Genomic DNA, 23,850 nt, shown 5'->3' on the forward strand with positions numbered 1-23,850 from the left:
TTTTAATTGGTTATGTAGATGAAAATACAATACTCACTTTTGGAATATGGCTGTGGGTCCTTGCTGCTCTCACCCAACAGAGATTTTTTTTTTTTTGGATCTCTAATAACTGAGCTCGGGGTCAGTGAGGTCCAGGTGGGTATAAAGGGAATTGGATATTTTAAATAAATGGAAGAATCGGTATCATCACAGTGCCCAGGTGCACTTGGTTGCACTGTCAGCTTTTCACTGGTCCTGCTTCTTCCCTTTTCTCCTCAGGGCTTTGGGCACCTGCCCATCTGCATGGCCAAGACACACTTGTCCTTGTCTCATAACCCAGAGCAGAAGGGTGTGCCCACAGGCTTTGTCCTGCCCATCCGTGACATCCGTGCCAGTGTTGGGGCCGGTTTTCTGTACCCCTTGGTAGGCACGGTAAGTGAGTGCTACAGGCGGAGAGCGGGCTGGTTCATCGGGGCTTCGCGTCTGAGATGGGCCACCAAAGCTGCCGGGCAAGCGCTGCCAGAGCGGAGCTCCTCACTGAGCAGCAAGCTGGCGTCAGGCCCGTTAGGACTGGTCCTCTGGCTGTGGACCATCTGGGTGTCGGTTCAAGGATGAAGCCATGACTGCTTGTCACAAATAATAGTTCTGCTTCCCAGGGGCAGTATGACCTTGACTGAATCTGGGACAGGCCTCATTGATCATCTGCGATAGTGCTAACGGATAATCATAGCTGACATTCACTGGGCGCCTTTCGCAGATGAACTCAGTCCTGCCAGGCGTCCTTTGAAGTAGGGACAGAGGCTCTCCCTGTCCCGGGTCTTCTTGACAGGCCTGGAGCTTAGGCCTGAAACTCATTGGGAATTCATTGTTTCTGAATAAAGAAAATGCCCTTAAAATGCAAGTGAACCCTGTAGATGTGAAAAGTGAGGTCGCCTATTTCCACTTCAAGATGCATTCATTATCAGATGCTTCTTTATCTTAGGAATCGTATGCATATGGAGAGAGGAGCTGACCATCCAGGTTAACAGCTGCCCTGTGCCTGGCTTACCCCCTTTGATACCCCCTTTGATCTGCCCGGTGTCCTACACCTGCAGCTTGTCCTTACCTGCAGTACAAGACTGACCTATCAAACAGCCAATTCACGATGAAAAAGAAGCCAGTAGATCTCCTAATGGAGCTACATCCCTCTTTCAGGATTTTAAGAAAGTGGTAGGAAGCGGCATTATAGAGTCAAAAGTATGTAACGTGAAAGCCACATACAGTTTTCGCTGCTGGTTCTGGCCTTGGGCAAGTTATTAACCATCTGTGCCCTGCTCCCCTCAGCTCTCAGCGTGGGGCAATATCATCATGGAACAACAACGGTCAGACAAGTGCCAGTGTTTACGGCAGAGGGGACGGGGGGAATCCTCTTTGGGAAGGAGTAAAAATACGAAAATCTGAATCACTGTTTTGGGAGCCATCTTTAGGGTTTTCTACACCATGCACATCTGTGTCTGTATCAGTGGGCACACGCTCAGTATCTTCAATGTCATCTTCAGGCTTCTCTGCTAGGTCTCAGGAACAATCCCTTCCTTTTCCCCCTTCTTGTTCCCACACCCAGCAGTTGCTTACAGAGTTCACGAATAGAGGCTAATATCAGATCCCTGTAGAATGTTCTGGTAAGTTATAGTTAAGTTGTAGAAGTTGAGCTTAAATTCTCCTGTCTGGATCTGATTGGGAACTTGTATTTATTCGTTTTACAAGACACTGTTACAGGTGAAAGTGTACTGAGCTTTTACTTACAAGCCTTATGGATCTGCAGCTAAGTAGATATTTGTCAAAGCCCAGTGTTGAGAAAAGAAGTAAGTACAAATGTAATCTATGGCATTACAAGCTCAGTTTTAGAAGGCCAAACTGGACCAGTCAGAATAGTGGTTATAAAGCTATCTAGACTTTGTACAGAAATGTCTTGGCGCAAGTTAAAGGACGCTAATTTCTAATGTGTTCCTGAAGCAAAATAATACAGGCATTGATGCAAGACTTGTTAAAACAAAATTAAAAAGCAGACAAACCTTGTACCTCCTTTTGGTCTCGTGAGAGGGGAGGAGGTGACTCAGCCTCTCCAGCCCCTCCCCTAGACCATGAAGGTGGAAGGACCTCCTGCTACTTCTTGTTTCAACTTGTCAGTGTGGAGGACGGTAGTGAAGCCTGGCATTTGGCGTGCTGAAGGACGTGAGGGTTTCTCTTTGGGGTCATAACAGGATCAGTGACTTGGTTTTCAGTGTGTAACAAGAAGAGTACCAATTTATTTAAAACTATGAAATAATATTCTGTTTTGTGCCTCGGGCTTCTTATCTGAAGGGAAGGTGGAAACAAAGATCACTTTATTTTTCATGCTATTTCACATCTCCTAGATGAGCACGATGCCTGGACTCCCCACACGGCCCTGTTTCTATGATATTGATTTGGACCCTGAAACTGAACAGGTTAATGGGTTGTTCTAAAACAGGTGAGTTGTTACTGGTAAGAGTTTTGCTTTTTTCCTTTGAGGTATATTTATGAATTATGGGATTCCAGCAGAAGCTCTGAAAATGCAAATTCGAATGCTTTCAAAACTTTCTTTCCAAACATCATTGAGGGGAGAGTTGGCAGTAACCAATGCAAGAAATATTCCAATTTTGGAAGAAGAGCATGGCTTGTCACAGAGCAGCGTAGGGGAGAAAGCCGCCGTCTAGTGAACTCTGGAGGGACTGCCACGGAGGCTGGGCTAAGGGTCTGTGTACTTTGAGTAGATAGCAGGCAGGAGTTGAGTAAATGTCCCTGAAAATAGAAAAGAAAAGGAAGCAGGACCAGTCCGGGAATACTTGGGATCTTAAGGGAAACATCCCCAAGTACTCATCACAATGAACAAGCCTTCCCTAGACACATCCAGTTGAAATTTCAAAAACATTAAAAATGTAATTGTAAAAAGTCTTCTCCAGAAAAGAAAAAAATGGCTTGTCTATGAGAAAACGGGAATTAGAGTGAACACCTGTCTTCTTATCAGAGTAAGGGGCTTTTCGACAATGGAGGAACCCCCTCGAGCTGACTTTGCACCTGCACTTACACCCACCAGATCTATCCAAAGGCTTTCAGACATGTGCAGGTTTACCACCCCATCTCGCTTCCTTCCTAGGAAGGTATTTAGCAGTGTCCTCCGGCAAGATGGGGAATCAACCAAGAAAAAGGAAGACATGGTTTTCAGGAAACCGAATCCTGATCTGGGCAGTCACGAAGGAGAATCCTGACAGCTGCAAGGGACCTAGAGTTACAAGTCTAGGAGGGAGGAATTGAGAACCGCTAGAAAAGACAAGGGTATCAGAGGGCAATAATGCAAAACTGAAGCTCTCACATTGTTTACCAAAGTAAAGGTCCAGGTGGAAGCAAACTAGTCCTCTTCTGAGCAACCAGAGGATGGCTGCTTACAGAAGTAACTGCTTACAGAGAAGAGACGGTGTGCTTGCTGCCCGGGAACACCGTTCTTCCTTCAGGAGGGCTTCTGTGACGCTGGGAGTGTCCCTCTGGCTCAGGCCTGGCCTGGCCTCGGACAGTCTTCACGTTGCCAGGATGCAAGTGCCGCGTGTTGTTTTCAGGCCCTCGGGCCAGCCCGACAGAGGTGGTCGTGGAAAGGCTGGAAATGTCAGGGGCTTTGGCAGCACCAGAGGGGAGAGCTGCGGCGGGGCAAGGGAGAGGCGAGGTTTCAACTCTTCGAGGAACATTTACTTCTCGTTTCTTTTTCCTTCTAGATTGCCCCTCTTCAAGAATCTGCTCCAAATATTGGGCCCGTGTCCATTCAGGCTGACTGTTGGTTAGGAAGTGTGGGGAAGTCAAGAGAAGTCAGCCCCTGCCCTGAAGATCTTAGGCAATCAAGAGCAGGCGTTTCCCCAGTAGCCTTCCTTTGGCAAGTCTTAATTCCCACCATCATGTATAAATTAACATAAATCATGCGCAAGTCTGCTTACTTTACTGAAGTTCCACAGAATAAAGGAAATGGATTTTGCGAGCTGGATGTTTAAACATGAATTCTAGCATTCACAGACGGTGCTGCAGTATGTCTACCCTCCTGTGGGAGCCCATTTTGCCGGCAGAGCCCAGGGCCGGAGACGCAAGTTGCGAGATGTCCTTTATGACACTGTCGTGTTTAAAGGGGTAAATGGTGCATGCTTGCAGATTTCTGGGAGGACACATGAGCAGGAGACCTCCGGATAGGGTTGAGGGGGAAGTAGGGTATAGAGAATGTGCCTTTTTATCATACACCTTTCTATATTATTCCTTTTTTTTTTTTTTTTTTTTAACCTGAGAAAGGATTGCTCATACAGGTTTTTGCCCTGAACTTCCCTGGGATTTCCATTTCTGTCACATCTTTAGCACCATTCATTTTTAAGTTCTCAGGAAAGATGGTCATAAAGCACCGACTATAGGCGAACCCTATCTGCTATGTTGGTTCAGCAGATATTTATGGAGCTGTGCCTGGGCTCCGCTCCTCCCTCCGGAATGTTTTTTTTCCCCTGAAATGTTTTCCCTTTTCTCCTTGTTCTTTAGCTTCTGTCTCAGTTCCCCCTTGTCTTCCTGCACTGGATCCTTCCAGAAGATGTTGCGTCCCCACTGATGCCAGTGTAAACCCTGCTGGCATTGGCAGAGCAGTATTTTCGCTGGTGGCCTTGGTTTCATTATCTTTAAGTCCCTAGGTTCACATCAGTGTTGTAGCACAGTTCTGCCATCCAGAGAAGTGATGGCGGTGCTTTGGGGGCATATTGCCAAGGAGTCATGCGCGCAGAGCCCCAGCTTCACCATGCTTTGTATGGCGCCCGGCACATTGTACACAATGATGTCGGTTCCTGTTCCAAAGCATCATGCGGGTCCCGTCTGCTCAGAGTTCACTGTTTTTGATGATTTTTTTTAAATGTCCTGTAAGACCTCATCTGGAATGGGACTTGCTGGGAATTCATTCTGTAAATAAGGGAAGAAAGCAGTCTATTTTCAGACATAATGACTTAAAGATCATCTTAAAGGATTGAGGCTTCCTCATATCCCCAAAAGCCATGTGGGTTTACATCCTTAAGATTGATAGGAATATTGGGCACCTTGGTGGCTCAGTTGTTAAGCATCTGCCTTCGGCTCAGGTCATGATCCCGGGGTCCTTGGGATCAAGCCCCGCATCGGGCTCCCTGCTCAGCAGGAAGCCTGCTTCTCCCTCTCCCACTCCCCCTGCTTGTGTTCCTTCTCTCGCTGTCTCTGTCTCTATCAAAAAATAAATAAAATCTTTAAGAAAAAAAAAGATTGATAGGAATAGTGAACACAATTGGTGGGAGAGGGTGAGTGGAGTTTTATAAGCCAAAGATGATAAAGCCCTAATAAGGAATGCAAATTGTTTTTACCAGATATTGCTTGGAATGAATGGACTATCGCTAATGCAAGAATTTTCTTAAGTAGGAGTAAAATATGTCTTCAGTAAAAATTCAAATGGTGTAAGTTCCTTTTTTCCACCTGGCAGTATATCTTGACGATCTTACTACGTGAGCAGTTTGAGATTCACCTTGTTTGTTATCGCTGTGTAGTATTTAAATAGTCCTCTGTCGATGGACACTTACCATTGTTTCATGGGTTTTGCTATTACAAATGAGAGAGCACAGAATATTCTCTTATGTATCAATGCAATTTGTGTAGAAGCATCTGTTGGATAAATTGTTAGCAGTGGAATTGCTCAAAAGTGACCTTTAGCTTCAAAATGAGAGCTGGCCTTTGGCTAGAAACGTGTAGAGAGAAATTATAGAAGAACGAATTTGTAAATTAGGTTTATATCTCCATTTTTCAGAAAGGCAAACTTCAAAATTGCACTGCTGTTGCCTACCAGATGAACCTGTTAAAGTCCTCTGACTCTAAAGCCTTCTCTCTTTGCCAGCATTCAGTATATCAGAGCTGTTCCTAGAAGCCAGCCCCTGCCAGGCAACACAGAAGTGGACTTCCTGTTTGTGACAGGCAGAAAGCTGTGCCCGTTTCACTTCCCTCCAGAAGGAAGGGATGATAAAAGGTGGCAGAAGCAGAGGGAAGAAATAAAGAGGTTAAGAACGCTGCTGAGCAATTATTGATAGCATGGGTTTTGTGGAATTGATTCTTCAGTGTGTGATTAAGAAGTGTGATAAAGAGGGGAACCTGGCTGGCTGAGTTGGTGGAGCATGTGACTCTTGGTCTCAGGGTCAGGAGTTCGAGCCCCACGTTGGGGGTAGAGATTACTTAAAAAAATAAAACTGATAAAAAGAGACAGCATGAAGGATTAAAAAAAAAAATTGGCAGGCCAGTTGAAGACGTGAATTCAAGACCTACAGAAGCATTAGTGCTTGGGGTACATATTAGTATGTGTTGCCAGACAAGATCCAGTGCTTTACCTTGGGGCTAGGAGCCCTTCCAGATATTGTTCTTAATCCTTCTCTGGGCCACTAATGCTTCCCCATCCCATATTTGTTTTTTGTTTTTTGTTGTTTTTTTTTTTAAGATTTTATTTATTTGAGAGAGCATGAAAGGGGAGAGGGTCAGAGGGAGAAGCAGACTCCCTATTGAGCAGGGAGCCCGATGTGGGACTCGATCCCGGGACTCCAGGATCATGACCTGAGCTGAAGGCAGTCACCTAACCAACTGAGCCACCCAGGCGCCCTCCCATCCCATATTTGTAATGTTACTGATAAAACAGATTGGACCCAGGGCACCTGGGTGGCTCAGTCGGTTAAGCGACTGCCTTCAGCTCAGGTCATGATCCTGGAGTCCTGGGATCAAGTCCCGCATCGGGCTCCCTGCTCAATAGGGAGTCTGCTTCTCCCTCTGACCCTCCCCCCTCTCATGCTCTCTATCTCATTCTCTCTCTCAAATAAATAAATAAAATCTTAAAAAAAAAAAACACACAACAGATTGGACCCTCTATTCTGCGCTTCAGAGACTTGCCATGCACCAAAGATGTATGTATACTCCTAATTCAGAAGAGGCAGCATTTGTGTGCCGTCAGGCAAAGCAGATTACAACAGAACTACTGTTTGTGTTCACTGGTACGACCCTGATGGTGCCTAGAAACAGATGAGAATACCAGAAAACAAGCCACAGGTTCATTTAATGGTGCACCAGGGAAGGGGATGGAAGGCTTATTCCCAGAAGGTTTCTAAAATGTAAGAATTATTCCTAAGGAGTTATAAATCTTTTTTGGTAGCTATAGGCCCAGGCCATGGGTGGATGGGGACCAAGATGGAGAAATGCTATGATCAGTTGAGATTAGATAAATATGAGTTCAGACAAATATGCAAGCTATTCTACTGGCACACTGTGTCTGGTGATATTAACAAGATAAGCTGTAGGTAGAATAATTTCTCATCAGATTGGAGAAATATATTTATAGCCTGCTTCTCATTATATAATCAACAGCTACTAATGGAGTAGCAGACAGTGATATGGGTAATAGCTTACTGTCACTTTAGTGAGTTCAGGGATGACAGGTTTCTTTCATGCATGAAGTACTGGATACATTTCTTAAAACTCAGATGTGGCATCAGATTCTAGTCATCCTAAAGAAAAATCACAGTGCAGTATTTCATTTATAGTACTATATTCTTTGTGAGTGTGTGTGTGTGTGTGTGTGTGTATGGTGGAGGTTGGGGATGAGTTTTTTGAAATACACCTTTAAAAAAATCTTCCCTTCAAATACAAAATCAATTTACCTCTTACCGCCCTTCAGTTCCCTTTCATTAGTACCCCCCCCCCCTTTTTTTAAGAAAAGTGGAATAAGATCTACAAGTCATTTAGGGGGCCTTTATTGTTTTAACCTATCCCTTGTCTCACTTCCACCTCCTTCTAATAAGACAGCTGTTCTACCCTGTCTTCATCTGGATAAGCTCATCTTTTTTTTTTTAAAGATTTTATTTATTTATTTGACAGAGACACAGTGAGAGAGGGAACACAAGAAGGGGGAGTGAGAGAGGGAGAAGCAGGGTTCCCGCAGAGCACAGAGCCCGACCTGAAGCGGGGCTGGATCCTAGGCCCTGGGATCATGACCTGAGCAGAAGGCAGACACTTAATGACTGAGCCACCCAGGCACCCCAAGCTCATCTTATTTTTGCTTGAAATTGTTGCAAACACCTAGATCTAGTAGATTTGGGAAAAGTTGGGTCTCAGCGAGTAATAGCATCTCAATTAGTAATGAGTGGCATGGATTTCTTTTGGCTTGTTTAAAGTTCAAAAGTGTCAGTAAGCAGGGTTAGCAGCCCATCTGGGGATATAAATACATTTTCACAGACTGGTGTTTGCTGACTGCACAAAGATAGACTGAATTCTTAATTACAACTAAGGCAGATGCTTAGGAATTTTCCTGTTTTATAGCTCTTGTCTCTAATTTTACCTGTAAATTTAAGACCCTGACAACTTAGATTCAGCTTTGCTATTGTGTCCTAATGGTTCTTTCTTAAGTCTCAGTGAGAGCTACAGAATCTTACAAAGGTAAAATATATTCCTGGAAAAACATCCAAAAGCAGATAACTGAGATTGACTTCCCTAAAGATCATGATCCTATCAAAGAAAGGAGGTAAGTACAACTGCTTTTCAGTAATTCTTTACTCCACCTTAAGAGGGTCTTCATCTGGATGGTACACCTGGGAGGGCCCAGGAGGAGCCAGCCCTCGGAGGACCTCACAGCTGGAACTCCCAGCAATGCCTCTGTAGGTAATGTTAAAATCCGTAGCATGTCACCTAAGCTCTCACAGGAACACCTTTCATTGGTTAATGAAACCAGTGCGTTATGTGTACAAATAAAATAAACGCTTGCGGTGCTTTTCACTAAGGCTAGCAACTTGTTTAGATAAAGACCCAGAAAATGTATGAAAATATGCAACCTAGCCATCCAGTCAGGCTGGAGGGTAGATGTTGCCTGTGCCCTTTGCTCTGATTGGGACTGGAATTGTGAGGGAAGCCATCTCCCGTTCCCCAGCCCCGCTTAACTGAGAGGGACAAGATTAAGCAGCCATTGGAAATACATAAGGTGTAAAGGATGGGGCTGGGTTCCTGTGCCCTTCTGACCTCCTCCGCACGCATATCGGATCACCTCTACCTGCCGCCTAGACTAGGGAGACAAGGGTCTGCGGTCTTGGGCCTCTCGAGAGTATTTAGCAATGAACCATAACACCACCATTACACCCAAAGTCACTCCTAGGAAAGTTTTTTTTTTCTGTTTCAATTCATATATGTAATTTTCCCCCCCAAACAAGCTTTCACTCTGCAGTTTTTAACCCGACTTTTTAAATGTAATATCCGCCGTGTCTTTAAATACTCGGTGTGTGTGTGGGGGGGGGTGCTTAAATGGAAGTGCCCCTCATTTAAAACCAAACGTTGCTACTTTGCGTCTCAGAAAATGCGGGGCTCACTCCCCCGCCCCCACCCCATCTGCCGCCGCGGGGGCCAGGTGCGCTCCCACGCCGCGGGGCAGGCCGCTCGCAGGCGGAGCCCCCGCGCCCGCGCCCCCGCCGCCCGCCCCGCCCCCTGGCCCCGCCCCGCGCCCTGGCCCCGCCCTCCAGGCGCGCATTGCCGCCGCGGGCTGTCGCTCCCCGCGCTCTGGGGAGGGGGCGCCGCGAGCTGCGGTCCCACGGCAGAGGGCTGCTCGCTGCCTGGGCGCCCGGCCCCGCGAGCGGCCCCCCCGACCTCGGCAGCAGGGTCGCCGGGAACCCCGGCGCCGTCGGTAAGTGAAGGAGGGCGAGGGGGTGGCGGGGACCGGGGTCGGGGCCAGTGTCAGGTCCGCTGGCCGCCTGCGCGGCGGGGTGGGCGGAAGGTCCCCGCTGGACACCCGCAGTCCCGGCCGGGGTAAGAACGGGGAGGGGTCGTTGGTCCGCCGGAGCCTCCAGCCAGCGCGATCCTCGTCAGCTGTGCCCGCCCACCCTCAGCTCATCCTGGCCGCATGGGTTGCGGGTACCGCTCTTCCGTCCTTACCCTTATTTGAGGGAACTGTGATTTCGGGTTCCGGGCCACCATAATTGTGCCGATAGCCTGAAGCTGGGCTCTCTGTTCCCCGCCCCCGGCACTTCCCTTTTTGAGGACTTGGTCCTGCGCTCCGGCTCCGGCCGCGGGGCGCATCCAGTCGCAACGAGCCGCCTTCCTCCGGGCGGCGGGTCGGGGGTCCGCACCGGCCCTGAGAGAGAGTCACAGCTTTCCCCCCAAGGGCTTGCGCTTGGCCTCCGGCTTCTCTGCTCAAGGGGAAAAGTGGCGTTAGACTTGCGATTCTGTCAGGAAATGACAACGGGGACTTGAAGATTACCGCGGCGATAAAAGTACCCTGCAGGTTAAGGAGAATCGTTTGCACACTAACATTCTGCAAAGTCTGAACGTCTCCAGATTGCATTTTCCCCATTTCAGTTAGGCTTTTAGTTGGGTATTTGTTTGATTTCTACTGTAATATACATTCAAGTGAGCTTCACGGGCAGTTGTCTTTGGGCAATCCAGGTTAACTTCAAATCGTACCATCTTAAACATGATCAAATTTCAATACTTCTGTTGTACATCCTCTGGTTGGTAAAAACTCTCAGGTGCTGAGATCTCCAAGACGTGAGAGGACTTAAAGAGAGCTGTAGTCAGCTGTGGTTCTAGGGCTTATGGAAGCATTGCGTGAGGAGGGACACTGCACAATGTTTATATTTTAGTTCCATCGCTGTTCTAGGATGACTTTGTCTTTCTGTCAGAGACATAGAGTATGTAACTCCCAACCTAAGGGAATATTTACTTAGATCATAAACTGATTTCCTGAGTTCCAGTTCCTTTTGTGGTTCATAGACTCAAGAGCTACCCAAATAAACCATCAGTGCTGAAGGATTTACAGAAAAACAGTACAAGGAAAGAGTTCCCTTGCTTATTTTAGGACATCCATCAACAAAAATTAATACAGCTGTTGTCAGATCATCACCTCACATCTGTGTTCATTGGTGCTGCCATACTATTCTGTGGATTAATTTTATGTTTATATATAACTAATCAGTTTGCCAATTGCATAGCCTATCAATTATATTTGGCTTTCAAATTAGTTCCAGAACCAAGAAAACAAAATATAAAGAATTTCAAAAGCTTGGGGCGCCTGGGTGGCTCAGTCATTGGGTGTCTGCCTTTGGCTTGGGTCATGATCCCAGGGTCCTGGGATTGAGCCCCACATCGGGCTTCCTGCTCCGCGGGAAGCCTGCTTCTCCCTCTCCCACTCCCCCTGCTTGTGTTCCCTCTCTCACTGTGTCTCTCTCTGTCAAATAAATAAAATCTTTAGAAAAAATTTTTTAAAAAGCTTGATTTTAAAATAGCAAGAATTCAGTCTAGTCTTGGTTCAATTATGAATTGATGGGCTGACTTATGGTTAAATAAAACCATTAAAAGTTTTTTGACTAGTGAATCTAGCACAGATTAGTATCTCCAAACAATTCATCTTTCGGATAAAACTCTAATGCCCACCTTCCGAGCATGGGCTTCAGAAACAGGCAATCTGGTTGAATCTGATCTCTGTTACCTACTAGCTGTGTAATCTCGGGCAGATTGTTCAACTTCCTATGCCTCAGTTTCTTCCTCTGTAGATAGTGATACCACCACCTACTCATTTTGTAATGTGGGGAAGATTAGAGATGTATGTAAAAGGGCTTAGCGTATCCTAAAGCACAGAGTTGCTCAATAAATGTCAGCTATTATTATCATTCACTCTTACTGACCTTCGACTATGTGCTCATGATGGAAAACATTTGAACAGTAGATACTTAGGGGGAAAAATGTCAAAATTATATAACTAAATTTAAGAGGGGAGAATGACAGTGATGTTAAATTTCCCAAGAGTGTGTATGAAAAGTAGCACCTCTCCGATGGAACATACATTTTTAGAACAGAAACCTTATGGTATAATGGAAAGAACATTGGAGAGTCAGAGTCTTCAGTTCTAACTCTGGCTATGACCTTATCTAATGGTATGGCTTTCGGCACTCCAACTACCCACTCTGGAGCTCATTTTCTTCATCTGGCTGGACTTGAATGATCTCTAAAATCCTTTGCAGCTGCAGAATTCTTTATTGCATGTAATAAAAATCATCCTAGCTTTCTTATCACTTTGCCCTTCATTGTTTTGTTATTGTCATCTGTTAACTTGGATTTGAGTCATAAACATCCATAAAGATAGCACAACGAAAGAATTGATATCAGATCTGCAAATAATCCAAGTTGAAGTTTTAACAAAGAGAACAGAGCAGAATAGATTCACATTGTAATCTTTTGGTACTTTTTATTCTCCAGTCATTTCAGAAGATTATTAGATGGGAAACGTGCCTGGTAGAATCATATACATTCAACTGAAATATTTCTATAGGAAACGATAGGCTGATGGTGAAATAAAATACCACTCTTTTTTCTCTCATCAGGTTGATCCTTAAATAAAACAAAAATCTATCCAGTAAAGGGCTTTCATGAAGAAATTAAAGAGAGAAATTACAAGTAAGAGAGAAACCAAGAATTATACACCAGAGAAACCACCTAAAACAACTGTATGGAGTAAGACAAAAGGAGTGAATACATCTGGAAGAAATATTACTTAGTATATTTTTGCCCACCTTTTTGTCCTAAAGGCTGCTAAGGAAGAGAGAATATAGTTTTCTAGAGGAAGAACGAGTGTGATATAAAAATGGAAACCACGGTTTCCGAAATTCAAGTTGAAAGCAAGGATGAGAAGAGACCCACAGAAGTTAGTCCTCAAGATGAGAGGCAGGAGGAAAGAGCATCGATGCTTTGCTTCAAGAGAAGAAAGAAAGCAAGCAAAGCAATGAAGCCCAAAGCTAGCTCTGAAGCTGCTGGTACAGCAAGAAAGTGTCCCCCAGAAGCAGGAGCTTCTGAGCAGCCACGGCCCCCAGGGGGGGCCTGGGCCTCAATCAAACGTCTTGTAACACGCAGGAAAAGGTCAGAATCTTCAAAGCAGCAAAAGCCCTTTGAGGCCAAAGTGCAACCTGAAATCAGTGCTGAGGATGCTGATCTTTCTAAGAAAAAGGCAAAATCCGGACTTAAGATTCCCTGCATAAAATTCTCAAAAGGAGAGAAACGAAGTAATCATTCCAAAATTATAGAAGACTCAGACTGCAGCATCAGAGTCCAGGGAGAGGCTGAACATTTGGATACAAAAGCTCCAGCCCAATCAGATGACCAGGCAATAAAGACCAAGTTGCCCCAGGATATAAGTAAAGATGTCTCACGGAAAGTGGGTGATGAGGTCTGTGAACCAAATGTGAGCAACAACACAGCTACAGCTGGAGAAAAAGTGATTTCAGTAGAACTTGGGTTAGGTATGGGGCATTCTGCCATTCACCCAGGTACACTAATCCTTGAAAGAGATACTGAAATGACTGAGGAAAAACAAAGTGTCCAATCCCAGCAAGCAAGCCCACTTGAAACTTCAGAAACAGAACATCAGCCACCAGTGGTTTCTGATGTTCCTCCCTCACCTGCCATCCCAGATCAGCAAATTGTGGAAGAAGCCAGAAGCAATATCCTAGCAAGTGGACCAAATTGGGAAGAGCATGAAAGTAGAGAGATTGTAGCTGAAGAGAGTGAGCAGAAAGATACTGAATTGAGCCAGGAATCAGAGCTGAGAGAAAATGAGGTCACTGCAGAGAAACCCAAACCAGAAGAAAGCAAAAGAATGGAGCCAATTGCTATTATTATTACAGACACTGAAATCAGTGAATTTGATGTTAAGAAATCTAAAAATGTCCCTAAGCAATTCTTAATTTCAATTGAAAATGAGCAAGTAGGGGTTTTTGCTAATGATAGTGGTTTTGAGGGTAGAACTTCAGAACAATACGAAACACTCTTAATAGAAACAGCTTCTTCTCTTGTCAAGAATGCTATCCAATTGTCTATAGAACAGCTGGTTAATGAAATGGCCTCTGATGATAATAAAATGAACAATCTTCTACAGTGACTTAATTTCCAGATCATGGAAGGAAAAAAAAAAAAAGCTTCATGTTAAATTATTTTGCATAATTGTGGCATTTCTTATTCAGTTACAAATGAGAGGTTTATCATCCATGGAATTTATAGGTACAGTTCCAGCCCAGAAGTGCTAAAAATTTAGTTTATAAAACTCTCCTACCATTGAAATGCAGTCATTTCTGGATTTTGGAGGAAGGTAGTGCAGATCGCAATGCAAGTGACATACAGGGAATTGCTAAAATGACATGTGGAAGTTGGGGTGCTTGGGGGGAGGAAGCTGTATTTATTGAGCACTTATGGTATGCCAGAAACTCTTTAATATTCTCTGATGTCACAAAGCCTGGTTTCCTTTTGATAGTTCAATCCTGTGTATAGGTTAACATCACGTTCGATTTTCAAAAAAAATTTTTTACAGTGCACTTTTTTGTTTAAAATGGTGACTAAGGTGAGCTGTTTTTGTGAATGTGTGATTTACAGTTGTTACACTCATAGGCAGTAGTCTTACTTCAAAAAAAAAATATTGCCTTTTCCTAATTTCAGCAGAATGTGTATATTTGAATTAAACATGAATGTTTTTCTCGTCTTGCTTAAATATCGTACAAAAGCCATTCACAATTTATTTCAAATAGGCAAATAATTACCAAGTGCAAGGGTGTGGAAATAGGCAATGCATTTTCCCTGTCCATCTTTTTTCTGCCTCAAACAGACCTGTCTAAACCCATTTCTGCATGGGGGCATCTGCTGAAAAGTGAGAAACAAAACCCAAAAAACTAAACAACAGCAACAGCAAAAACAAGAAGAGTGAAATACTGTGTTGCATCCAGGAGAAGGCAAACTGCCCAAGTAACAAATAATCACAGAAAACGTAGGACTCATCTTGCAGGATTGTGCCTCTGGAGACCACTTTCCTCCACCTCCCCCCAAAGAGGGAATTCACAGCCAGCCTGGCAGTAAAAGTCCCAGGAAATCGTAATAACTTACTGAACATATTACTCACTTTTGATCAAGAATGAGCCAAGTTCATGGTTGAATAGAAAGTGAAAAGTTATTGCTAAAGCACATTGTATTTTAAATGTCTGTATTCTCATTGTGCCTGTGTCAAGAGGCACTAGTAACAAACACTTTACATGGATTTTGAAAATTAACTTTTTCATCAGTATGTTCAATCCAGCTAATCCCTTACCAAAAAAAAAAAAAAAAAAAGAACTCAATGTAACGAGAAGGGCTTATCTGCATTTTATCTGGTTATTTAAATCGTCAATCTCATCAATAATTGCCACATTTTTTGAAAAAGTAATTCCATTTCAATCTTTCCTTGTGTGAAATGGCCATAATACTGCAACACACATCCCTACCTCACAGGTAAAGGTCCAAATTGTATAGTCCCCACTGACTAAACTGAGGGACAGCGTTACTCTGACAGTAGATTAAGTATAAAGAGCTTTCCACTCGAGTTGCAAAGTATTTGTTAAAGAGGATTTGTACATTCTTGGAGAAAAGAGTGTACTTTAGATGAGTGTAAATGATCTGGTGACTTCTTGCATTATTTATGGCTTACGTATAGAAAGGATGTGCTAATTTGTCCTATAGAACCTTCTTTGTTTCTTGCTGTGAGTACATCTTGAGACCTCTGGCAGAAAAACCTAATCTGACATTGGAACTGAACCAAATAATGGATATTATTAGCAAGATTCTTTGCTGAAGTGCAAAATTATTCCCCCAGACTTTCTTACCTTCATGCCTGTAATCTTGAGAGGAGAAACCCACAAAAATCCTTCAATTTAGCAACACAAAAGTGGATTTTCAAAACATATGACCCAAGAAATGAATTTCTTTTAGTTGTACAATTTTTAAACATTAAAAAAAGACTGCTAAGTCATTCTCCCTAAAAATACTCTTTTTAATTCACTATATGTGGTGCTAATGGACTTGGATGGCTACCAGCCAATATCATATCATATTTAGAAGTAAACAATTTTTAAAAATCTGATCAAAGTTGGTGCATTTTACAGTGTTTTAAGGAATCCTGTCTTCATTTATTGCAAGAATAGCTCAAGCCAATATATACTTGCATTGCTAGGTTTTTTAGTAATCTCTAATGAATGAACACAAAGTATAACACCTACAAGTGATTGAAAATATTTTGGAAGGCTTAGGCATATTTGGGAGTTTTAAAAACAGTATGAGGTAAATATGTGTAACTAATTATTTTTGTTAAGAGAATAACACTTCTCTAGTCCTGGGTTTCTACTTTTTTTTTTTTCCCTACTATGGTTTGATATATATTTTTGGTTAGAATTATTATAATTGATTGTTTTTGTGATAAGATGTGTACTCTACCTGCATCCATTCTTAAGTGGTTCCTCCTTAATCTTTTCTATTGAGAATATCTGGTGAATTAAATAAATAGGGTTCCAGTCTGAAAAATGAATCCAGAAATTAATTGGTCTCAATCTGAGTATACCTGCCACATGGCCAAATCCTATTAAAATGAATTCTAAGATGATCCAAATTGTTTTGTTATAGAAATAAGCAGGGATCAGATAACTTGGAAGACTCTTATAAAATATGTTTCATTTCAATAGTATTTATTTTAAGCAATTGGACCTTATATGCAAGACATTAAATGTATATAAATAGGTCCCTATTCAGTTCATACCTACATTTGACGTGATTAAAATGATCATTTAGAAGACAATTTAATAATAGCACATTTTCATTTACATTTGCTGTGATAAATGCTGCTTTTAATGAACATTTTATTAATTAGCTGGGATTCAGTTTCCCTTTGAACTCAGAATTTTACAAGGTGGGTTGGTTTATTGGATACTTGTTAATTTTTTCAGCATATTATCTTCTCCCTTTTAAGAGTCAAGTATTATTCACTTTGCTTTACAACCCAGTGAATATGAAAACCCTCTTCTATTTTATGTAGCACTATTCACTTAACATTTTCTCAAAGTACTTTATAGGATATAAAAATAGTACTGGGTGACATTTAAGTAAAGATAGCAGAAAACAAAAGAACTTTCAAACAGAAATTATGTTCCCTGACACCACCTCCACCTGAAAGAATAATAAGCATGTGGCACAAATGGGATTCTTCAGAAAAGCTGTCTGCATAATTTTCTTTCAAGGTAATGCATTTGACAGCACGAGGTTTGTGACGATCTTAATTGGTCTACTATTTAGTGGAATCTAAGAAACTCTGATTTATTTCTGAGAGAGAATCTTATTTCACCAGTGTCTGTGAAAAGCCATACTGCTAAAGGTCAAGTTAGAGATGTGGGTCATGGGAGGGCACCAGCCAAATCTGGCTTCTGCATGCAATCCAGAGTTAACTTCATCAATGTGCTCTGCTGACTGGGGATTGGACAGACTTTACAGTGACAAGTTGCCTTATTTTTTATGGTTAAAGAGTTAATTTGCAGGGGGTGGGGGGGTAGAGCAGAATTTTTTAAATAATTGTTAGGCTTTAGAAAGATCCTTTTAATGTTAACTTTATTCAGATATGTGAAGTCTTCTAATTTCATCTGATACTCAGTACATCAGGGGTTGACTTTTCTGCCTGCCGTTTCTACGTTTTTTAAAAGTCCTTGTTTATGGTTTCAGGTTCTTTAGGTTCAAATTCCTGTGATGTTTTATTGTGTAACATAAAGTTTCTTATTATACAGAATTCAAAATTTCAGTCAATAGTACATTTTGTGGTACATTTTTGAAAAAAAAGTTCTTGTAATCCTTATTTAGTTACAAAAATTAAACAGAAGGAAGCTACATAAAATTTAGATGTCCTGATTAAATTCAGTTTGGTTCAACATGTGTTGGGTATAACATATGCCCAACGCTGTAAAGGAGACAGGCTCCCAGCCCTCCAAAAGCTCAAGCTAGGGAACAGCAACCAGAGGAACTGGGACAGGGATTAAGGCAAAGAGCCACAGGCAAGGAACATCATGAGTGCCATAGACAAGAGAATAAAGAGAACGTGGTTAATTTGTCCAGTGTGGGGAGGTGGTCATCTAAATACAGGGACAGTTTGAAAGCATTCCATTTCTAAATATTTAAACAGTTATATTCATTATGATTTGTGAACAGGTGCAGAAAAAAAGCCTGCATAATGTTACATATTTATAGTAGTTCTTTGTCTGTAAAAATGTTAAGTGGATGAGCTATTATGAAAGTAAAAATTCCATATTGTAATTTCTCGTTAAAATCAGTACTATAGGACTGTGGATCAGATGCTAATATTTAAGAAATACTCTGTAGAAAAAGGTTTCAACCTGAATTAATATATGTATGACTCTTAATATAGAATAAATGTTATAGTGGCTCATGTTTATTTTATTTACATCTCTTAAGAGAAAAGTAGTATATTATGTTTATTTCCTAAAAGTATAAAGATCACACTGATGGAACTGTTGAGTTAGCACTACCAAGAGTTGTGCTCTGCTGATTGGGAGGTGGACAGACTTTACAATGACAAGCCTAAAAGAGCCCACCTCCAGCAGAGAGAAACACAAACACCTTGAACGGGAACTCAATTTCAGTGAACTCTCTATCCATCTAAAGGGCATATCTGACTTTGATGCCATCTGTAAATTTGACAAAAGTGTACTTGTTTCATCATCTCTTGCTATATTCATTAGTTGCCTTTTCTACATTATATTAACCTATGAATTGTTAATAATCTTCATGGCTTTCCAAATAAGCAATCTTGGTATGAAATGCTTCAATTATTCAGATGTTGCCTGCTAAAGCTGGGTGTTTCAAAAGCTAGGTTTATGAAGACACTGATCTTATTCCCCTAACATTAACAACACTGTTTTTCCTAAAGCACAGAGCAATGGTAATAACTGGACTCTATGAAAGAATGTACTTTCCAAATCTCGGGACCAATTTCAAGTTGTTAGTGTCTGGGGCACTTGTCTGGCTCAGTCAGTAGAGCATGCGGCTTTTGATCTCAGGCTTGTGAGTTTGTGCCCCACGTTGGGCGTGGAGATGACTTAAAAAAGAAAATAAACCGGATAGTGTCCTAAGACTAAAATTTGTTCCAAAGCAAACTGTTTTACTAATGTACAAACCCTGTACATAAGCTCATTTAATATTTCACATCTTGCAGAGTTTTAAAATTCTTATTAAATCACATCTTTCTAATAGATAGCACTACCTTTTGCAAAACCTGTCCTCACAGACAATTCTGCTAATCCTTTAGACCCACCATTACTGCTGAGGTCTCGAGTCCCTGACCCGCTGGTGAGTGCCTACTTCGTTTTTTCTCCAAAAGCTTAAGAACACCAGGGGTTGAGTTTCTGAGCTTAGGAAAGAGTGAGCGCGGACAGTCCCCAACTTACAGTGTTCAACCAATGATTTTTGATTTTAGGATCGTGTGAAGCAATATGCACTCAGTAGAAACTGTACTTGGAATTTGGGGTTTTGAGCTTTCCCAGACTCCCACTGTGCGGCACGATACCGTGTCCTGTGCCGAAGCAGTGGCAGCCGCGACAGCTCACGCAACCACGGGTCACCAGGGCAAGAATCGACATACTTACACCTGCTCCGGACGCACACAACCCTCTGTTCTTCACTTTCAGTACGGCAGTCAATAAGTTACATGAAATGTTCAATACCTTAATATAAAATAGGCTTTGTGTTAGACGACTTTGCCCAGAATAGGCTAATGTAAGTGTTCTGAGCTATACTTAAAGTAGATAGGCTAAGCTATGATGTTCAGTGGATTAAGTGTCTTCAGTGCATTTTCAACTTACGATATTTTCAATATGCAATGGGTTTATTAGGACATGACCCCATCACAAATGGAGGGAGATTATGTGTGTTTGTACGTGGCAGGCAACACTACACATCCGCAGAAAATCCTCCGCGAAGCTGGACCCAGGTGCCATGAGCAATTAAGGGAAACCTAGGTAAGGGGAGGATGGTGTGCTGGCCCCAGTGTAGAAAAATCCCAAACTAAAAATGGTCTGTCGATTCCAACTCATCGTAGCAGTGTTCAGTTTCTCCACATTAGCAAGATAAGATGCACTTTTCCTATGACTTATTTTGTGGCTAAATTAAAATAGGACTTTCAGCCTTGATTTTTATTACAGTGCAATTATGGGGTAGAGATTCAGCCTTTCACAGCTATCCTGTGGCCATAAAACCCAGACCTTCCACTCCGGCACTCCTGGAGATGGGGAGCCCAGGGTGACACAAAAGCAGATGCAATGATTTGTATACTTGTCCTCGAAGCTTTTATTCCCAAATCCTTACTGTGACATGTATACCTTCGGAGCACAGGAAGGTCTAGTCAGTATGGCTACAAGTGGGGTCTCTGGACCACGTCTGTGATGAGTCACAACGAATGCAGCTGCCGGCATGCACACTCACATCAATCACACATGCTTGTACATAAATCACAGTGCAGAGGTTCCATGTAGAGCAGCTGTTTGTGACCTAAAAACTTGAATATTGCCTCTCTTTAAAGGCATCATCCAAAACCGGAGTACTTCCATCCTCCTGATTGGAACTAGTTAGAGGGGCGCCTGGGTGGCTCAGGGGGTTAAGCATCTGCCTTCGGCTCAGGCCATGATCCCAGGGTCCTGGGATGATCGAGCCCTGCGTGGGGCTCCCGGCTCAGCAGAAAGTCTGCTTCTCCCTCTGCCCCTGTTTGTGTTCTCTCTCTCAAATAAATCAAACCTTTAAAAAAAAGAACTAGTTAGAACTGTCCTTGTACTCTGGGTAAGGCTGAGATGTACAGAATGCCAAAACAATTGGTCACCATTCAAGTGAAAAAAGTCAAGCTAACTTGGGTGCCTGGGGGGCTCAGTTGGTTAAGCGACTGCCTTCAGCTCAGGTCATGATCCTGGAGTCCCGGGATCGAGTCCCACATCGGGCTCCCTGCTCAGCGGGGAGTCTGCTTCTCCCTCTGACCCTCCCCCTCTCATGCTCTCTCTGTGCCTCATTCTTTCTCTCTCAAATAAATAAATAAAATCTTAAAAAAAAAAAAAGTCAAGCTAACTTTCTGATCTTTTATCCAGGTGTGCCACAGACAACCTTATCATCAACTTCACTGATTTCAGAGTGAACTTACTTAGATTTATCTTTTTAGTTTTATGGGTTTCTCCTGTACCCTTAATGTCTGGCTGATGTGTTCTGACCTGTGGAGGTTTAATAGTGAATGATAATCATTATGGTTCATTAAACTCTAAGACTTTTTTATATCTAGGTGATCTTAACCTTTTTTAAAAATTAAGGTATAATTTATATACGGTAAAATCCACCCTTTCCTGTCCACAGTTCTACAGATTTTGACAAACACATATAGTTGTGTCACCTAGGGAGTTTTTTCTTATTCTGATTTCATTATTCTCTATACCATCCGTGTATTTTAATTTCTTAATTGCATCAGTGAAAACTGCTACTTGTGCAGAAATTTAAAATAAGGGCTTCTTAAATTCAACGTTTAAACCAGGAAGAAAAAACAAGGCTGCCACGCACAGCTGTGCAAACTGGACACCCCAACTGCCGAAGTCTTCATGCGGGGAGTGGCGCCCCCTAGTGTTGATTGTGCATAATCTGCATGGCCATCCGTGGCGGCTCTGAATATAGCCACCAGTTTGAGAGAGATGCAAAACTGTGGTGGTGTTAACAGTGAAACAGGAGATGTTTAAAATAAAAAAAGGAGGCTTCCACTTATATGCCTTTCCTCCCACACTTTAAAAGATTGTGATGGAAAGAGAAGACAGGAACCACTGAGCTTAGAGCACCAGACTTTGCACATATGTGAAAGAAGGGCAGTTGCAAAATGAGAACTGGTCTGGTAAAAACAAAAAACAAAAAGACTTGGAGACTCTGCTGAAATCTCTAGTCTGCATTTTTTAATGTTTATTTTTTAAAAAGATGTATTTATTTATTATTATTTTTTTTTTACTTTTTAAAGATTTTATTTATTTATTTGACAGAGATTGAACAAGCAGGTGGAGGGGCAGAGGGAGAAGGAGAAGCAGGCTCCATGCTGAGCCTCATGCAGGGCTCGATCCCAGGACCCTGGGATCATGACCTGAGCCGAAGGCAGATGCTTAACGACTGAGCCACCCAGGCGCCCCCAAAAAGATGTATTTATTTGAGAGAGAGAGACACACACACGCGTGCACACAGGGTGGGGGTGGGGCAAAGGGAGAGGGAGACAGAATCCCAAGGAGACTCCCCGCTAAACGGGGAGCCCAATGTGGAGCTTGAGCTCGATCTCAGGACCCTGAGATCATGACCTGAGCCAAACCCAAGAGTTGGACATTTAACCAACTGAGTCACCCAGGCGCCCCTCTGGTCTGCATTTTAAAACCTTTTCTCTCACCTTTGCAAATATTATATCCTTCTTCTAAAGAACCACTATAGGTTCTTTAGATATTCTTCCCTACAAGGCACTTAGAACAAATGCCAGTTGCCAAAATACCCTTTTTTTTTTTTTTAATATTTTATTTATTTGACAGAGAGACACAGTGAAGAGGGAACACAAGCAGGGGGAGTGGGAGAGGGAGAAGCAGGCTTCCCTCCGAGCAGGGAGCCCGATGTGGGGCTCGGTCCCAGGACCCCGGGATCATGACCTGAGCCAAAGCAGACGCTTAACGACTGAGCCACCCAGGCGCCCCCCAAAGCCCCTTTTCTAATTAGATATTTCCCTACATATGGTTTGAACTAAGTCCCATACGGCTCCCACTACAGAAAAATGTGGCAAAACTAAATTCACAAGACCTCATTCTGCCAGGGCCTATTTGGTCCACACAAATCTAACATGGACCATCCAGAAATTCAAACCAGACAAGGAGTAACAACTACAGCTGATGAGGGCCTCCTTCTCAGACTTCCTTCCCACACAAGTCTCTCTCCCAGTCCCCAGGAGAGCAAGGACCAATTCAGTTGTGCAGACAACTTTTCCCAGAGTACTACTATTCCTTCAGATTTCTGGCATGAAAGGACACCATAGTTTTCTAATAGTTTAGGGGAAGGTATTTTATTTCTGTTATTTTGATACAATATCACCAAGTTGTTTCAATGAAAAAAGTTACAACGTTGTATAAACAATGGATGATAATTTATGTGAGAGGAGATGGGCTTATTCTCCACATTGGCTACTCAGCTATAAAATGAATTTAAGAGAAGCATTTAGTGATTAGGTACAAAGTTCTAGGGTATTAATAATAATAATATTGCAAGCAGCGGGGCGCCTGGGTGGCTCAGTTGGTTAAGCGGCTGCCTTTGGCTCAGGTCATGATCCCAGGATCCTGAGATGGAGCCCCTGCTCAGCGGGGAGTCTGCTTCTCCCTCTCCCTCTGTGCCCCCGCCCCCACTGGTGGGCATGCTCTCTTTCTCTCGCTCTCTCTCTAACAAATAAAATTAAAAAAAAAAAGAGGGATGTCAAAACACAGAGGTACCCAACACACTATGGAATTCTAAGAAAAATCTTGTCATGACTAAATAAAACAAGATCCAGGAGTAGCTAAGTACTAAATAAATAGTGAATTAAACAGTGATGCCAAATTTGAGCATATGTAAAATAGATTTTTAAAAGATACATTGGTGCCACCTTTTGGCCAGATTAAAAATTTACATGAATTATAACCTACGATCACATTTTAATTTCACAAGAAGATCTTGTTAGAGACACAGTTGTTAAATTCAAACATTATGTGAATAGATTTAAAACTTCCTTGCCGCTTAATACAGCTGATTTTTAATCCTATTTTTTATTTTTTAAGAGCTGGGATAGAAGATAATACAAATAGAGTTTAATTCTGAACTAACCCATCTCATACTCTGTATGTACTCCTTTAGCCCTTGACAACCATCACAAAACTTATTTTAAGCTTTTGGACCAGGATTAGTCAACTTTAGCACTACCGA

At 42.5% G+C, this 23,850-nt stretch overlaps 2 protein-coding genes across 3 annotated transcripts in view; both read left to right on the forward strand.

Annotated features, from left to right (window-relative positions):
• MTHFD1 (methylenetetrahydrofolate dehydrogenase, cyclohydrolase and formyltetrahydrofolate synthetase 1) overlaps positions 1 to 3,997 on the forward strand; it is a 67,334-nt gene extending 63,337 nt beyond the window's left edge. Inside the window, exons 26-28 of one of the 2 annotated variants that reach the window (XM_064571161.1) lie at positions 259 to 411; positions 2,373 to 2,467; positions 3,744 to 3,997. In XM_064571161.1, the coding sequence (XP_064427231.1) occupies positions 259 to 411; positions 2,373 to 2,462 (243 nt within the window). In that variant the 3' untranslated portion in view covers positions 2,463 to 2,467; positions 3,744 to 3,997. The remainder of the gene's footprint in view (positions 1 to 258; positions 412 to 2,372; positions 2,468 to 3,743) is intronic. The other variant, XM_064571162.1, reaches the window with a different exon arrangement.
• A 2,860-nt stretch (positions 3,998 to 6,857) lies between these two features.
• Positions 6,858 to 15,218, forward strand: AKAP5 (A-kinase anchoring protein 5). The gene is made up of 2 exons (XM_045901030.3): positions 6,858 to 9,703; positions 12,396 to 15,218. The coding sequence occupies exon 2, from the start codon at positions 12,656 to 12,658 to the stop codon at positions 13,943 to 13,945; it is 1,290 nt and encodes a 429-aa protein (XP_045756986.1). The 5' UTR covers positions 6,858 to 9,703; positions 12,396 to 12,655; the 3' UTR covers positions 13,946 to 15,218.
• The last annotated feature ends 8,632 nt before the right edge of the window (positions 15,219 to 23,850 follow it).

The sequence above is a fragment of the Mirounga angustirostris genome, unplaced genomic scaffold, assembly GCF_029215605.1.
Source record: "Mirounga angustirostris isolate CCGP_5_RB_7025 unplaced genomic scaffold, mMirAng1.0.hap1 SCAF_9, whole genome shotgun sequence".
Classification (NCBI taxonomy): Eukaryota; Metazoa; Chordata; class Mammalia; order Carnivora; family Phocidae; genus Mirounga; species Mirounga angustirostris.